This window comes from Salvelinus alpinus, chromosome 30 (genome assembly GCF_045679555.1).
Source record: "Salvelinus alpinus chromosome 30, SLU_Salpinus.1, whole genome shotgun sequence".
In the NCBI taxonomy this organism is placed as follows: Eukaryota; Metazoa; Chordata; class Actinopteri; order Salmoniformes; family Salmonidae; genus Salvelinus; species Salvelinus alpinus.
The window spans coordinates 28,689,917-28,708,228 of NC_092115.1; the positions used below are offsets into that span (position 1 = coordinate 28,689,917).

The following is an 18,312-nucleotide window of genomic DNA, read 5'->3' on the forward strand; positions in this document are numbered from 1 at the left end:
AATATTTCTTTCAAAAAAAAATGATTCATACTTTTTTTATTCCGATTTTTCAGGGGGTGCTGGAGCATTTCAGAACTATTTAAGTCCTCTGAGTTTTATCACTTTGAGTGCCCCAAAAGTTAAAAAGTCCAAAAGGTTTCTGCCTCACTAGCTAGGTTTCCATCCAATTGGTGACAGATTTTCATGCCTATATTCAAAAATCTGCATAAAGACAATATGCACATTTTCCCACCGGTGGGAAACGAATTTTACAGACACAAAAAAATCCCACCATGTCGAACGAACAAATGATCTGTTGGCATTTATAAAATCTACCGAAACTGACGGTTTATTAACCACGTTTCCATCCACATTTTTTTATTCATGTAAAAAAAATCAAGATGTGATGGAAACAGGGAGTTTCGGTACAATTTTATAAATGCAGACAGATAATGTGTTTGTTTGACATGGTGGCATCTTTTTGTGTCAGTAGAATTTATTTTGCGAGAAATGGCAGTGGAAATGCCTTTATGGGCAAATATTTATATAACAACCATCATATGGAAGTATACTTGGAGTCACATTAAGATATGGTGTGTGGTCCTCCCACGATGACTCTGGAAACCATGCAGTTTATTAGGCTACAGATGGAATAAGTTATAATATACTTCACAGGGTGGTGAAAGTGCACGGTGATCTTGATGCTCCTTTCCAATAAATATCGAGGGTCTTATTCTGGTGACATGACGCTTGACTGCCTTTTGGCAAATAAAATGATTCTCACTCTTATCCATAATAATCGTATAATGTAGACTAGTTTACCCACACAGCCTACCCACACTGGATCTGCGAGCTGTTGGCTAGAGAGCACGTGCAAAGACTAGAGTAGCACATTTGCTATTTAACGCAACAGTTTTTGTGGCAAAACTATCGGTAGAGTTGATTTTGATTTGGAACATGAAAACGTAAGTGAAAAAGTACATTGTGTGCACTACATCATCACACACTGACTTTTATCCACAACAAGTCTATTTGGTGGAAACACACCACTGGTGGGAAAATTCGCATATTTTCTTTATGCAGATTTTTGAATATTTGCATTAAAATCTGTAGCCAATTTGATTGTAACCTAGCTTGTGGAATAACAAAAACACCACCTCATGCGGCTTTGTAAGGAGTCATACGATTGGTCTAATTTTAAAGCAGAAGTTGCTACGATGATTGTGATTGGCCGGGAGCCGTGAACGCTTTTGTTCAGAACCCATTATGGTGTTTTAGGTGTCAAGCTTATGGTCATGTGGCAGCAGTGTGTAGGAGGGAGATTCCTAGATATGAGAAGTGTGCAGGAGGACATCAGCCAAAGGAATTTGTAGTATTGGTGGAAAAAGTTGTGTGTGTAAACTGTAGGGGTACCCATGGTGCCGGAGATTAGAGGTGTCCTGTCAAAGAAAGGCGGGTTGAGGTTGCCAGGATCAGAGTAGTGCAGAAGATGTCATATGCTGAGGCAGTGAAGAGAGTCTAGAGGAAGGTGGGTCCAGGGTGAGGGATCCTAAGAGGATCCCTGTGAGTAGGCCGAGGTGAACAGAGAGTGAAAGGAATAACGTGCTTCAGTAAGGTTGTTTTTTTGCGTTCATGGCCATGGTTGTTAATTGTACCGCAGGAATGGAACATAAATCACAGAGGATAGATGTTGTGGTGGCAGCTGCAGAGTACTTGGGTGCAGTGGCAGATTTAGGTTTGGGCGACATGGGTAGGGCGGCATCTTGCAGGGGGTGGCACGGGGCGCCCGCATAAAAAAAAATCGGAATGGTGACATCAATCATCAGGTTTACAGACGACACAACAGTAGTGGGCTTTATCACCATCAACGACGAGACAGCCTACAGGGAGGAGGAGAGGGCACTCGGAGTGTGGTGTCAGGAAAACAACCTCTCACTCAACGTCAACAAAAAGAAGGAGATGATTGTCGACTTCAGGAAACAGCAGAGGGAGCACCCCCCTATCCACATTGAAGGGACAGCAGTGGAGAAGGTGGAAAGTTTTAAGTTCCTGGGCATACACATCACAGACAAACTGAAATGGTCCACCCACATAGACAGTGTGGTGAAGAAGGCGCAATAGCGCAACAGCGCCTCTTCAACCTCAGGAGGCTGAAGAAATTACAGATGCACAATCAAGAGCATCCTGTCGGGCTGTATCACCGCCTGGTACGGCAACTGCACCGCCCTCAACCGTAAGGTTCTCCAGAGGGTGCTGCGGTCTGCACAACACATCACCGGGGGCAAACTACCTGCCCTCCATGACACCTACAGCACCCGATGTCACAGGAAGGCCAAAAAGATCATCAAGGACAACAACCACCCGAGCCACTGCCTGTTCACCCCGCTATCATCCAGAAGGCGAGGTCAGTACAGGTGCATCAAAATTGGGACCGAGAGATTGAGAAACAGTTTCTATCTCAATGCCATCAGACTGCTAAACAGCAATCACGAACTCAGAGAGGCTGCTGCCTACATTGAGACCCAATCACTGGACACTTTAATAAATGGATCACTAGTCACTTTAAACAATGCCACTTTAAATAATGCCACTTTAATAATGTTTACATATCTTACATTACTCATATCACATGTATATACTGTATTTTATACCATCTACTGCACATTGCCTATGCCGTTGGGCCATCGCTCATCCATATGTACATATTCTCACTCACCCCTTTAGATTTGTTTGTATTAGGTAGTTGTTGGGGAATTGTTAGAGTACTTGTTAGATGTTACTGCACTGTCGGAACTTGAAGCACAGCATTTCGCTACACTCACATTAACATCTGTTAACCATGTGTATGTGACCAATACAATTTGATTTGATTTGCACTATCGGTTTTCTATCGCTCATTTGCACGTCACGTCAATGATATCATGTCACCGTGTGGGACTGTGGGTCAATTAACCTTGTCGGAGTGGGCACACTGATTTTAGTTTGTGAGCTAGGCAGGCTACTGCCTGGGAAGGTTTCCCACTCAGAAGTATGAGATGTAGAGGGGGGCGGAGGTAGGTTGACCTCAGGTCTCCCCACTGGAAGCCTGAGGTAGGGGGAGCGGGGGAATCTATCAAATAGCGCACTTCTAACTTTGTACAGTACTAATGCAATTAGTAAAATCAGTCACACTATGTAACGCTACCAAATACACCACAATTCATTCATAATACTGTGAATATATAGTTTCACAGACATATCGTTGCATTTTTTTCTGGTTTGTGCAAAATCGTTAATAACAATATAAAACCATTCTGCACACCACCAAGGTGAATTGTTTTAGTCTTGACTCTTGGTTGGGTGATGGGTAATGTATTGATGCTCGAGTGCCAAATCAACACAAATGTATTTCTATTTGTCTTTGTTACTTCTTATTTTTGTAAATATTTTATATGTATATAGTTTAAAATGTTATGATTATTTATTTGTGTTGTTCCAAATGTCTGAATTATTTGTAATTTTTTTTTGTGTTGGCGGGGGGCGCTGAAGGGGGGTTTCGCCCAGGGAGCCATACAAGCTAGAACCGCCACTGCTTGGGTGTACGAGATTTTACTGCAGAAGAGTTACAATATGTTTTGAATTATAGTGTCCCATCCTCCCAGTCTGCTGGCCTGGAGCAGGGTCAGATGGGGCAAAAGTAGCAGGAATAGTGGTGAGGTTTTAATGGAGGCAGGGTTAGTTGGTAGGGCAATAAATCAATAAAATCCATGTATTTTACAGTGTGATGAAGTCATACTACAGAATAATACGCTGATACACAGCCAATACAGTAGTCGGCGGAATACCCCTATGACATTTGTTTGCGGACCGTCATAATACCAAAGAAGAAGAAGCCTTGCCGGGAGTGGCGCTGGCGAAAAGAGGATGGTCTTTGGCATTCTGGAAGGCTTGAACAAAATTCCAACTTCCAGCAGCAGCGTGTCTCCCCGGAGTTCGGATGGGATACATCTGTGACTGTATTTCGTTAGGATATGGAAATATGATTGAAACTGACACTGGGCCAGAATTTTATTTGAGTGATTTTTATGGGAAATAAATACGTTTCAACACAGTCTGTAACGTCGCTTTTCACAACAGGTAGGTTTACTTTAGCCCATTAAATAGCATGCTAACGTTAGCTGGCTACCTACTAGCTAACTTAGTCACATTGCACGGATATTTGTTTTTATGCCAATTACAAACTTCTGAAGAATAGCCAGCTAGCTAAACAGGTTCCACGCGTTTGTTTTGTAATGTTAGATGTAGCTAGCTAACTACACCTCAAACTCTTGCTGTATCGTGTCATCTGTAATTTAAACGTTCTCCGACCCCACAACGAAGTTTTTTGTTGTTGAGGAAAACTTTGGCTTCTTTGTATTGATCGGATCCAACTACATTAACGGAGTTCAGCCAGGGCAGGAAAAGAATCGGCGACCAACGTAACGACATGCCTGTGTTTTTACAACTTGACCTGTTTTCCTTTATCTGATTAGAAAATAACACAACGTATAGTACGGTGACCAGTGAAATACGTCTCAGTTCGCTCTCGGTCTGAGCACAAGAACAACAGGGTGGCAAGTTTTGACTCACGAGTTAGTTACTAACGTTAGTCCGCGAGCGAGTCGCATCGATCGGCTTTGCCTCCTCACTTGTTGCTTGGCTTCCTGGTAATAACCTAGCTAGTTAATCATTCATACGGTCGTTTTGGTAAATATTATTAGAAAGGTAATAGGAAGCACATTTTTGCACTAACCTTAGTTAGCATTTTCACATTTCAACTATGCTTATCAATGTTTGTTAGCAAAAATTGGAATATAAATTGTATTGTGTATTTCAATACAGCAGTCACTAATGCAATTCGTTCAAATAAACTTGTTTCACATTCAGCTCAACAATTTGGACCAGATACGGGAACATGGATTACGGTGTGAACTGGAGAGACGAACCCTAACGTTACTTGGAGGACTCGACTGCTGTCTATTTGCTGGGATCTATAGCTTTCGATGTGTGCACTAAAGGATTGTCACCTCTTGTGTGAAGTGAAATGATGGCGTCACGTTGGAAAGGTCCATTCGATGAAGAGGAGAGACTGACCAGACCCTCTTTGTGCAAGGTACATAAGCCCCACTCAAATTCATGCCCAAAATTTCAACATTTTACCACCTTAAAGGTTGTTTTTGGGTGACCTAAAGTTCTTCTCATGGAAATTGGGGTCCTGGAGATGATCAATTAGATGTAGGTTAAGATACAGGTAACTGCCAAAATAAAGGAAACACTTGAGTAAATTATGGGGATACAAAGTATATTGAAAGCAGATGTTCCTGAGTTAATTAAGCAATTAGCATCCCATCATGCTTAGGGTCATGAATAAAAATGCCCAGTTGCCAATTATTTTGGCTACCATGGCTAGAAGAAAAGATGCCAGCTTCAAAATCGGCTCACTTGCAAATATTTCACTCAATTATTAGATTTTGACACAATAGGAGTAGGCCTAACCTAAGCTTAGTTCTCAACCCAGTTAGTGTCAGCCTGTTCCACCAACCTCAGCTCACTTAAGCCTAGTGTATGTTCTTTTAATCCAATCTATGTCCATTTAACCCAGTAAAACCCATTTTATCATGACAGTCATTTTGACCAATCACTGATATTGGAGTGTTTAACTGCAGACGAAACATACTATAGTAATGCATCCAATGTAGTTATTTTCCACAGTTAGTGTGCCACTAGAGAATGGGTTGTTTTTCTCTGAGGAGCCCTAACCTATAAAGGCTCTATTAGACAGACCCCCCCTCTCCACTCCTGTGATCTGTACCTCATTAAAGCCCAGGGCTTAACTTGTTTAGCAGCCATTTACAGAGCATTATATGGCTCTCTGATGGATATCGGAAATTGGATAGAGGACTCTGCTTTCTTCCTGTAGGCTTTGGGTTGTCTGTTATGCTCAGTCTCTGGTAAATATAGAGATGGGTTAGGGTTAGCTTAGGCTATTTTATCCAGTTTCATTTCTCCATTACACTGTGTAAAGGCTGGACACTGTAAAATGTGTAGTTTAACACTGTGTAGTGTTCTGCTTTCTTGCCGATTTAAACAAAAGTTCTGTTTTCCTTTTGATGACACTCCTAATAGGGAAGTAATGATTCACCGCATCAGTCCTGGTTCAAATGTTTAAGATATGAGTTCATCGGTCTGGAGGATTCCAAACAGATCCAAATGTAGCATGCATTTGTCAGAAAATCGGCACAAAAGTAATGAATCGCCGGTTTACTATTTTTGTTGATCAAATTACTTTCTACCTGAAAATACCTCTAATCTTTTGTGACAACTGCATCCTCCTTGTCTAACTAAGCATGTAATTATGTTGACAGTCATTGATCTACAAGTCATTTTGCATGCCAAACAACCCCAGACAATATCAGTAGCCTAGTCAAACTGCTCGCTGTGCACAGCTTCGTGCGCTGACCAATGAGAAGTAGGCCTGTTCCTGATCTGGCTCATCTATGCATCACCTTCAGCATTCAAATAAAGAAAAGTTAGTAAAAAAGAAAAGCAAACTAACTGATAGTGGGTTGGTAGATGCCCAATTTTCCTTATGGCTCAGCTCAGGTGCCTACATACACAATAGACATACATAATTCACATATACACACACATACAGAGAAGTCAGCTCAGACAGATCCAGTTCAGAGAGGCCCAGCTCAAAAGCGCCACAGCAGCAGATTTTAATTTAAGATCGGTGTCCGGTTGAGCTAACGTGCGCTAATGTGATTAGCATGATGTTGTAAGTAACAAGAACATTTCCCAGGACACAGGTGTCTTTATATGGGCAGAAAGCTTAAATTCTTGTTAATCTAACTGCACTGTCCAATTTACAGTAGCTATTAGTGAAAGAATACCATGCTATTGTTTGAGGAGAGTGCACAACAACAAAAATGTTTATCATGGCAACTGGTATGATACATTCACCCCTGAAGGTAAATAATGTACTTATATTCAGTAATCATGCTCTGATTTCGCATCCTGAGGGTCCCAGAGATAAAATGTAGCATAGTTTTGTTTGATAAAATCTATTTTTACATTCAAATGTAGGAACTGGGTTCTACAGTTTGAACCCCTGCTGTGTCTGCCCCCCCCCCCCCCCATCTAGATGTGTGAAGGTTAGTGTATTTTCTGTAGGGAAGCTGATTATCCATAATTACCATATCATTTTTGTATGTTCTCTATAGTTATGTACTTGAATATGTATCAATTTACCAATTCGGCACATTTGCGCAGACTTGATACAACATTGTGAACAGTAATGTAATGGTTCATTGGATCAGTCTAAAACTTTGAACATACACTGCACACCAAAATCTAAATTGCTCCTAGACTCCTATGTGATATAATGGCCTTTATCTTGCATTTCAAAGATGATGGGGGAAAAGAGAGAACTTAAAATGCATGTTTTTTTCTTTGTATTATCTTTTACCAGATCTAATGTGTTATATTCATCTACATTCATTTCACAGTTCCACAAACTTCAAAGTGTTTCCTTTCAAATGTTATCAAGAATATGCATATCCTTGCTTCAGTTCCTGAGCTACAGGCAGTTTAGATTTGTGTATGTCATTTTAGGCGGAAATTTAAAAAAGTGTCGTCAGCAAACTTTCCTTAAGAGGTTTTAAAATGGAAAATGAATGTGTATGCAACAAATGTTAGCACATCAAATCTTATAGATTCTTTATTCTAATCAAACCCAATCGCACCGAATCGTTTCAAACTAAAACGTATCGTTCCTGTATCGCATCGGAGCCCATGTATCTAGATACGTATTGAATCGTCGTGAAAGGGACAGATGCACATCGTTAACGCCTAATAAAACTAGTCAATCAGACTGTAATGTTTCAATGAACTGAATGAGTTCATTGATGGTCACTGGAAAATGTTATATTTTTCAATTAAACTCCCATCACATTACGAGGCCAGAGGGCCAGCGTAGGGCTGGGCGATTATATAGAATTAATTAGTTTTTAGTGTTGTCACGATACCAACATTTTACTAAAGATACAATACTAGGCCAAGTATCATGATACCGAGTTGTTAAAAAAATCAGTGGCCCAGCGTAGTGTTAGCCCAGCACACATGTTCCCTATTTCGAATTGTTCTGCGCATATGCTGCGCAAAAACCTGTCACTGAAATTCACAATTCTACTCAATACAACACATTGAATTTAACTTCACACTGTTCAGTGTATTATAGAATACAGAATAGACTGGCTGATTTGTTCATATTTGCAAAGGCCTACCTGTGTTTTGGCTGGAGGAATGGGAGTAAGGAATATACATGCATAATGATCTGCATGTAATTGTGTCAGTAAGGGGAAAACACTGCATGAAACCTTTACTCATCAGTTAACACAGACAGACACACTGTCTCCCTCTCTCTCATTAACACACACCCCACTCTCTCTCCCACAAACATACACACACACACACTGCTCCCAACTTTTAAAATGTTAGACATCAAACAGAATTTATGGAGCACCAGAATGAAATAGATTATTTAATTAGTTAAGGCTTACATTAGAACTATATGAATCTTACCTTTGATGCACATCTCATGAGTAGCAGACCCTTTTCCTTTCTTTCTGTGCCAATCAAATTTGCCTAAACCTACTATCAAGTTACCAGGTTGTTAGCTAGCTAGGAAACATGACTGAACAACGTTAGCAACCTGAGATTAGTTTGAAACAGCACGCAACATGGTTTGTGAAATTATATGAAATGCGTGCGAATCCCCATAGAAAGAACAAAAGGCATCGGGTAATATGGGTGATCTTTTTTTTTACCCGTTTAAGTTAGAGACAAGCAGTTTTTTTTGCTGTAAAACTGCAAGTATGCTTGTTGTGAAGCGGTGCTCCTTTTCCCCTCTGACACTGAGGCTGCATGATGGTGAACTTGCAAAGTATACTCTGAATGGACTGTGCTCTTGGCTATAACAGGCGATTTAAATGATACAATGTATCAACATTGCTTGCTCTGCGTGCTGCTCCAATGTTAATAGTGTACATTTATGACAACAGAAGACTCAGTAGGGTCTGCATCACAGCTACATTATAAAACTGACACAGGAATAGATGCGCATGAAGAGCGGGACGAAGAGAAGCAGGTGAGGGCTGTTAGGGGATGCGGCTGGCTGATTACAGCTGCCACACGTGATATACGCATGAAAGTGAAGTGGATATTACTGGACCTGCGCATACAAGAGACTAGTGGCTGTTTCAATTCAACTGCATTTATAAACAAAACTGACTTTATAAACATTTTATAACCGGCACCAGCAGGTTCTTTAGATCAGTAGGGCTGAAAATAGGTAGTAGTATCATATGAAACGGTACAACGGTTTTCTAAAATGTTGGTATAATAAGTATCATGACGTTTTGGTACCGTGATATTACTGTGGTACCAGTGTACCGTGCAACATATGCTCACTTTGAGGCAAGCAACACTGAAGCATAAATCAGAGCACCAGCTGTTCCAGACGACTGTGTGATCACGCTCTCCATAGCCGATGTGAGAAAGACCTTTTAAACAGGTAAACATTCAAAAGGCTGCGGGGCCAGACGGATTACCAGGACGTGTACTCAGAGCATTCGTGGACCAACTGGCAAGTGTCTGCACTGACATTTTCAACCTCTCACTGTCTGAGTCTGTAATACCAACATGTTACAAGCAGACCACCAAAGTCCCTGTGCCCAAGAATGCGAAGGTAACCTCGTGGTTAGAGCGTTTCGGTTACTGGATCGAATCCCCAAGCTGACAAGGTAAAAATATGTAATTCTGCCCCTGAGCAAGGCAGTTAACCTTTTGAGAATACCCCTCCCCCCCTTTTCAATTTCCGCCTGAAGACATACCCAAATCTAACTGTCTCTAGCTCAGGCCCAGGAGCAAGGATATGCATGTTCTTGGTACCATTTGAAAGAAAACACTCTGAAGTTTGTGTAAATGTGAATTGAATGTAGGAGAATAAAACACAATAGATCTGGTTTTGATAATACAATGAAAAAAACCATACGTTTTTTCATTTTAATTGTTGTATCATCATAATTAAAATGAACAAGATAAAACAAACATCTAGATATGAACATGGGAACAATTTCAGTGAAAAACATAAGAAGGCAACAGTACTTGTGCAAAGTTTCAGAATGATAACTTCCAAAATGAGTGTGCTACATGACATTTATCATGAGGCTACCCAGGTGTCCCACACAAGTAGCCCAAATGTACCCAAGTGGCCAAATTGGTGAAGGTATACATTCTGAAACAAATAACTATATACAAAACACCAAAATGGTATTCTAACACGCCCCACAAAAAAAATGAGGGAAAAAAATGAAAAAAAAATCGATTTTTTTTTTATAAAAAAAATATTTAAATTTTTCTTATAATTTTTTTCCCCCCAAAAATAAATAAAATATACATTTACAAAATAACATGGGTGACTATTTACACTTTCAATATTTGGAAGACCCTCAGTCCTCTATCAAATCAAATGTATTTACATAGCCCTTCCTACATCAGCTAATGTCTCAATGTGCTATACAGAAACCCGGCCTAAAACCCCAAACAGCAAGCAATGCAGGTGTAGAAGCACGGTGGCTAGGAAAAACTAGAAAGGCAAAACCTAGGAAGAAACCTAGAGAGGAACCAGGCTATGAGGGGTGGCCAGTCCTCTTCTGGCTGTGCCGGGTAGATATCACAGTGGTTGTAGAGGGTGCAACAGGACAGCACCTCAAGAGTAAAAATGAACAGTTTAGGTAGGGTTCCATAGCTGCAGGCAGAACAGTTGAAACTGGAACAGCAGCAAGGTCGGGTGGACTGGGGACAGCAAGGAGTCATCATGCCAGGGGGTCATGACGCATGGTCCTGGGGCTCAGGTTCTCAGAGAAAGAAGGAGAGAAAGAGAGAGCATACTTAAATTCACACAGGATAAGACAGGAACAGTACTCCAGATATAACATAACCCCACCCACTTTGCCAAAGCTCTACACAATATTCTGCTGTCGATGCCAGATGCTATAGCAGTCTCTTTCTGATGTAAAGCAGAGGGTCACCGAGCATGTGGTGCATGTGATGGGCGACTTCATCTTACAAACAACACAGCAACGCCTCCATGCTGTGCCCTTTTGGCCCTTAGGCACATCCATGTCTGCACAAATATATCTGGGCAGATGAACACTTGTGGCAGGAGCAGAAGGGACAGGGCTTGGTGCAGTGGTGCTGTAGGCAGCAAGCTCCTTGATGAGCTGCTCTCTGAAGGCTTTCTGTGTGAGGAAGGGCTTTCCACAGCTCTTAGCCATTTCCTTCTGTAGGATGAATGCATTCACCACAGCAATGTCGACGAAATGATAGAAGAACGTCTTATACCATTTCATCGTCTTATGGAGAACATTATAATAGCCTATCAGCGCATCTGATAGGTCCACACCTCCCATGCTCTTGTTGTAGTCCTTCACTGCAGTTGGAATGGGGACATTTTTGGTGGTCCAATTCCCAGTGCCATCCTTGATACGCCGGGCAACATGATCCCCATTGAAGGACTTGTGTATAGTTGAACACATCACGACTTCCCGGGTATCCATCCACTTTACAAAAAGCAGGCCATCTTCGCGTATCCATCGCATGGCCCCCCGCTCAGCCCGCTTAGGCATGTCATTCACCTTGGTCTTCGGAAAGCCCACCCGGTTGGTGCGAATGGTGCCACAAGCCCACACTTCCCGCTTCCTCAGGTCTGTGAACAGGGTAGGGCTTGTGTAGAAGTTATCCACAAATAGTTTGTAGCCCTTCCCCAGCAGTTGGAAATCCAATAACTCCATCACAGAGTCATAGCTAAGTCCCTTACCAGTCGCACAAGTGTTCTTCCCCTCATAGACAAAGAAATTGCATGTGTAGGCACACACAGAATCAGCCAAAACAAACAGCTTGTAACCCCACTTGGTTGGCTTGTTACGCATGTATTGTTTGAGGCCAATTCTGGCCTTTGAGGCTACCATCCTCTCATCGATGGACAGGTTCTGGGCTGGCTGAAAGTAGGTCTTGCAGGCCTCAACAATGCTGGAGTAGAGAGGTTTGATTTTGCACAGTCTATCAAACGTTGCTGTGCCTTTCTTCTTTTCATTCTCTTCATCAACCTTTGGGTCACTGATGTGTAGCGCCTGTGAAACAACCAGAAACCTTTTGCAGGACATAACAGTCATGGGGAAAGGCAGTTGGTATAGTGATGACGTCTTCCAGTAGTCAATCAGGCTCTTCAGCTTCACCAGCCCCATGTAGATGACCATTGAAAGGTAGCAGTAAAAGTCTGACATGGATACAGGCTTCCATGCTACCTTTTTGCCTTCCTGCTTCTTCTTCCCAAACTTATTCGTGTTAGACACGAGTGAACCTACAACAGAATGGGTGAAAAACAACTGGAAAAGCTCAAGTGGGCTGTAAGTTGTGGTCGAGTTCACCTGAGGTCCAGGCTCCCTTTTCGGTCGGAAAGTAGGCTGGGGTGGCTCCACATCATCTTCCAGGACAGTGTGCCAACGCCCTTCTGTCCCTTCTCTAGCAGGTGGCACACTTCCCCTCTTCCGCTTCTTTGTCGGCGCCTTCACACCGGTAGATGGCCCAGAGACAGCAGGGGTCCGGCTGGAAGAACAAGTTGGCGCTGGGGGCTCTGCTGGGGGCTCTGCTGGGGGCTCCCAGTCGGAATCAGTGCCACTGTGAATAAAAATTTTCAGTTAGAATAGTTTCACATATGAGCCCTGTATCAACGGGTATAATAAACATATACGTTTTTATTTAGAGAGAGAGAACATGGAACTAAACAATCACTGGTTTCAAATCATATCTGAGGCCATGCTACCATAATATATTGTCAAAGTACAGTACACATGCTGGCTGTATGTGTTATAGTAGAGTACACATGCTAGCTTTGTGTGTTGGCTGTTACATTCTACAGAAATACATTTTTATTTATTTATTTAGAGAGAGAGAACATGGAACTAAACAATCACTGGTTTCAAATCATATCTGAGGCCATGCTACCATAATATATTGTCAAAGTACAGTACACATGCTGGCTGTATGTGTTATAGTAGAGTACACATGCTAGCTTTGTGTGTTGGCTGTTACATTCTACAGAAATACATTATTTATTTATTTAGAGAAAGAGAACATGGAACTAAACAATCACTGGTTTCAAATCATATCTGAGGCCATGCTACCATAATATATTGTCAAAGTACAGTAGACATACAGTAGACATGCTACATGCTATACAAACGTACCCTCACTCACAATGAATAGACCACGTGTACGTTGCACATTTCATAAAATGTGCATATATTGCAACTAAAACTAAAAACAATCGCTAATAACATTTTATATTACAAACGGCATTAGCATGACAAGAACTTACCAATCCAAAACGATATCCTCTCCTTCTAAGAAATATGCCTCCGTCTCTGAATCAAATGAACACGCTCCAACCGATTCCTCCTCAGACAACATTTCTGTATCTGTACCACGATCAAGTTCCTCTAAAATTGCCTCTACATTGCTAAATCTAGTCTTGGACTTAGCTTTCCCAGACTTATTCGCCATAATGTTCGATGAAAATGATGTTGAATAAAGTTGAAGATGCGCGTTGCCGATATACCGCTGTGCGTAATAATTTTCAGACCTTCCTCGTTGAAATGCGATTTGAAAAGACTTCTGTTGCGCACACGTTCCCCGTGTGAGTTCATCTCCAAACAAATTACCATTTGATAGTGCCATTTACGTCTGTTCATTGGCTATCTAACCAGCTAGATTTCAAGACGATGAGTGGTCATTGGGTTAAAATACAGTCAATCAAAGAGACAGTGGTCATCCGATTGGTATGCAAATGAGGTCGGAGGTCGATGTCTTCCAATCGTTTTTTTCGGATCAATACGTCCCGCAAAATGACCCATCAAGTTTGGTTGTGTTACAGACAAACAGTTGATTTCAATGAAACCAACCTTGACTGGATAACGTCAGGTTTAGTCAATGTATTTAGGTCGGATGTTTCGCCGAAAATTTAATGACATGAAATTCAACGACATAAGCGTTCACAAAATGTTTCGTGTTAGGCTATAAAGAATGGATTTAACCGAACAAAAGACCATTCAGTGTGTAACAATGAGCCTTGGGATTGCAAACAGAGAAAGATTTTCAACAGGTAAACCATTTCTTTCAACCCAATCTGTGATATTGTTACGCTTGTGCTGGTTGAAAAGTATTTATTTATGGAGCGCTGAGCTCAGATAATCGCATCCTATTCTTTCGCAGTAAATCATTTTTTAAATCTGACAACGCAGTTAGATTAGCAAGATTCGAGGCTTTTGAAGCATGTGAGACACTTGTATTTTCAGGAATGTTTAATATGACTATTTGTGGCGAACACCGTATGTTGTCTATTTTCAAACCCGTATCCGGGATCAGTACTAACTAGAGGTTAACGCACTGTTCCCCGGGTGCCGAAGACGTGGATGTCGATTTAAGGCAGCCCCCCCGAACCTCTGATTCAGAGGGATTGGGTTAAATGAGGAAGACACATTTCAGTTGAAGGCATTCAGTTGTATTTTACGACCTTTCCCTTTCCCCTAAATGACTACCGCCCTGTAGCACTCACGTTGGTAGCCTTGAAGTGCTTTGAAAGGCTGGTCTTGGCTCACATCAACACCATCATCCCAGAAACCCTAGACCCACTCCAATTCGCATAACGCCCCAACAGATCCACAGATGACACAATCTCAATCGCACTCCACACTGCCCTTTCCAACCTGGACAAAAGGAAAACCTATGCGAGAATGCTGTTCATTGACTACAGCTCAGCGTTCAACACCATAGTGCCCACAAAGTCGACCATGGGACAAACACCTCCCTCTGCAACTGGATCCTGGACTTCCTGATGGGCTGCCCCCAGGTGGTAAGGGTAGGCAACAACATCTGCCACGCTTATCCTCAACACTGCGGCCCCTCAGGGGTGTGTGCTTAGTCCCCTCCTTTACTCCCTGTTCATCCACGACTGTGTGGCCAAGCATGACTCCAACACCATTAAGTTTGCTGACGACACAAGTGGTAGGCCTGATCACCGACAACGATGAGACAGACTATAGGGAGGAGGTCAGGGTCCTGGCAGTGTGGTGCCAGGACAACAACCTCCCCCTCAACATGATCAAGACAAAGGAGCTGATCGTGGACTACAGGAAAGGGAGGGCCAAACAGGCCCCCATTCTCATTGACGGGGCTGTAGTGGAGCGGGTCGAGAGTTTCAAATTCCTTGGTGTCCACATCACCAACAAACTATCATGGTCCAAACACACCGAGGCAGTTTTGAAGACGGCACGGCAACAACTTTTTTCCCCTCAGGAGACTGAAAATATTTGGCATGGGTCCCCAGATCCTCAAAAAGTTATACAGCTGCACCATCAAGAGCATCCTGACCGGTTGCATCACCACCTGGTATGGCAACTGCTCAGCATCCGACCGCAAGGCATGACAGAGGGTATTGCGTACGGACCAGTACATCAGTGGCCAAGCTTCCTGCCATCCAGGACCTAATCTCAGCAAAAAAAACGTCCTCTCACTGTCAACTGAGTTTATAATCAGCAAATTTAACATGTGTATTTGTATGAACATAACAAGATTCAACAACTGAGACAAACTGAACAAGTTCCACAGACATGTGACTAACAGAAATTGAAGAATGTGTCCCAGAACAAAAGGGGGGTCAAAATAACAGTCAGTATCTGGTGTGGCCCCAGCTGCATTATGTACTGCAGTGCATCTCCTCATGGACTGCACCAGATTTGCCAGTTCTTGCTGTGAGATGTTACCCAACTCTTCCACCATGGCACCTGCAAGTTCCCGGACATTTCTGTGGGGAATAGCCCAAGCCCTCACCCTCAATCCAACAGGTCCCAGATGTGCTAAATTGGATTGAGATCCGGGCTCTTCGCTGGCCATGGCAGAACACTGACATTCCTGTCTCGCAGGAAATCACGCACAGAACGAGCAGTATGGCTGGTGGCATTGTCATGCTGGAGGGTCATGTCAGGATGAGCCTGCAGGAAGGGTACCACATGAGGGAGGATGTCTTCCCTGTAACGCATATCGTTGAGATTGCCTGCATTGACAACAAGCTCATTCTGATGATGCTGTGACACACCGCACCAGACCATGACGGACCCTCCCCCTCCAAATCGATCCCTCTCCAGAGTACAGGCCTCGGTGTAACGCTCATTCTTTGGATGATAAATGCAAATCAGACCATCACTCCTGGTGAGACAAAACCGCGACTCGTCAGTGAAGAGCACTTTTTGCCAGTCCTGTCTGGTCCAGCGACGGTGGGTTTGTGCCCATTGGCAACGTAGTTGCCGGTGACGTCTGGTGAGGATCTGCCTTACAACAGCCCTACAAGCTCTGTCCAGCCTCTCTCAGCCTATTGCGAACAGTCTGAGCACTGATGGAGGGATTGTGCATTCCTGGTGTAACTCGGGCAGTTGTTGTTGCCATCCTGTACCTGTCCCGCAGGTGTGATGTTTGGATGTACTGATTCTGTGCAGGTGTTACACGTGGTCTGCCACTGCGAGGACGATCAGCTGTCCGTCCTGTCTCCCTGTAGCGCTGTCTTAGGTTTCTCACAGTACGGACATTGCAATTTATTGCCCTGGCCACATCTGCAGTCCTCATGCCTCCTTGCAGCATGCCTAAGGCACGTTCACGCAGATGAGCAGGGACACTGGGCATCTTTCTTTTGGTGTTTTTCAGAGTCAGTAGAAAGTCTGTAAGCTGTTAGTGTCTTAATGACCGTTCCACAGGTGCATGTTCATTAATTGTTTATGGTTCATTGAACAAGCATGGGAAACAGTGTTTAAACCCTTTACAATGAAGATCTGTGAACTTATTTGGATTTTTACGAATTATCTTTGAAAGACCGGGTCCTGAAAAAGGGACGTCTCTTTTTTTTGCTGAGTTTATATTCTAGGCGGTGTCAGAGGAAGTCCCAAAAAATTGTCAGACTCTAGTCTCGGTCCAAAAGGCTCCTTAACAGCTTCTACCCCCAAGCCCTAAGATTGCTGAACAATGAATCATATTGTGTTTTTACATTTTTTATTATTTAACCTTTTATTAACTAGGCAAGTCAGTTAAGAACAAATTCTTATTTTACAATGACGGCATACCCCGGCCAAACCGTAACTCGGACGATGCTGGGCCAATTGTGCGCCGCCCTATGGGATTCCCAATCACTGCCGGATCGAACCAGGGTCTGTAGTGACATCTCTAGCACTGAGTTGCAGTGCCTTAGACTGGTCCCGAGTGGTGCAATGTAAATAGCCACCTGGACTATTTACATTGATCTCCCCCCTTTGTTTTAATAAACAGTGAGTAGGATCAGTGTTATCTATGCATAGTGACTTTACCCCTCCCTTCAAGTATAAATTACCTAGACTAACCTGAACCCCTGCACTACCGGTACCCCCTGTATATAGCCTTGTTATTTTATTGTTATTTTTTATTTTATTTGAACTAATTAGATTAATTTGAATGCATGTTTTAGCGCAATGTTCGAAATGCTTGTATTGCAAGAATTGAGGTTGATATTTTTTGCTGTTTTTATGAGTGTTTGTCTTTTTGGTTACATCTCCTTGGCTCCTGTGCTGTGTGCACAGTGCGCCTTCCGATTCGCACACAGACACCAAGCCCCTGCCACTCAAAACAACAATGAAATATCTAATTCCTCTCTGACAACAAGCAAACTAGCTATTTGCATTTTAGTTTTTGTCCAACATAATCAGTCATGTCATATGAACACCGAAACATAGACATTATTTTACTTTAATAGTGGAGAACTTAACCTTTTTGTAACAATACTCTGTCTCAACTTCCAAAATGTAGAACAGAGCAGACCCTACTAAGAGCAGACCCTACTAAGAGCAGACCCTACTAAGAGCAGACCCTACTAAGACAAGAGTATCAAGGAACATGACTGTGGAAAATGTATGCTGTTTCTGTCACGTGGCATTACGGTACCACGAGCAGCATTTTAGCCACAGACATATGTGCTAGCTCTCTAGTCTGTGTTCTATAAATGTGAAATGAGTATAAAAATACAATTGAATAAGGAATTGGCAACTCGTTCTCGTTCTGAGAAATGAGCATCTTATCCAGGTAGGCCACTTGATTTCAACATCTAAACAAAGTGAACAGGCTATGTTGTTCAAACAGAGACGGACAGAAGAGTTCAACTGTTCTACCTCATTAGTA

At 42.5% G+C, this 18,312-nt stretch overlaps 2 protein-coding genes across 3 annotated transcripts in view; one reads left to right on the plus strand and one right to left on the minus strand.

Annotated features, from left to right (window-relative positions):
- Window positions 1-3,857: 3,857 nt before the first annotated feature.
- The window catches only part of LOC139559785 (rho GTPase-activating protein 21-like), a 108,217-nt gene continuing 93,762 nt past the window's right edge, over window positions 3,858-18,312 (plus strand). For both annotated transcript variants that reach the window (XM_071376137.1, XM_071376138.1), the window contains exons 1-2: window positions 3,858-4,095; window positions 4,885-5,110. In XM_071376137.1, the coding sequence (XP_071232238.1) occupies window positions 5,042-5,110 (69 nt within the window). In that variant the 5' untranslated portion in view covers window positions 3,858-4,095; window positions 4,885-5,041. The remainder of the gene's footprint in view (window positions 4,096-4,884; window positions 5,111-18,312) is intronic.
- On the minus strand, window positions 10,369-14,465 carry LOC139559939 (piggyBac transposable element-derived protein 4-like). The gene is made up of 2 exons (XM_071376419.1): window positions 13,439-14,465; window positions 10,369-12,738 (listed from the first exon to the last, which is right to left on the minus strand). Exons 1-2 carry the CDS (start codon window positions 13,795-13,797, stop codon window positions 11,022-11,024), a joined length of 2,076 nt encoding a protein of 691 aa, XP_071232520.1. The 5' UTR covers window positions 13,798-14,465; the 3' UTR covers window positions 10,369-11,021.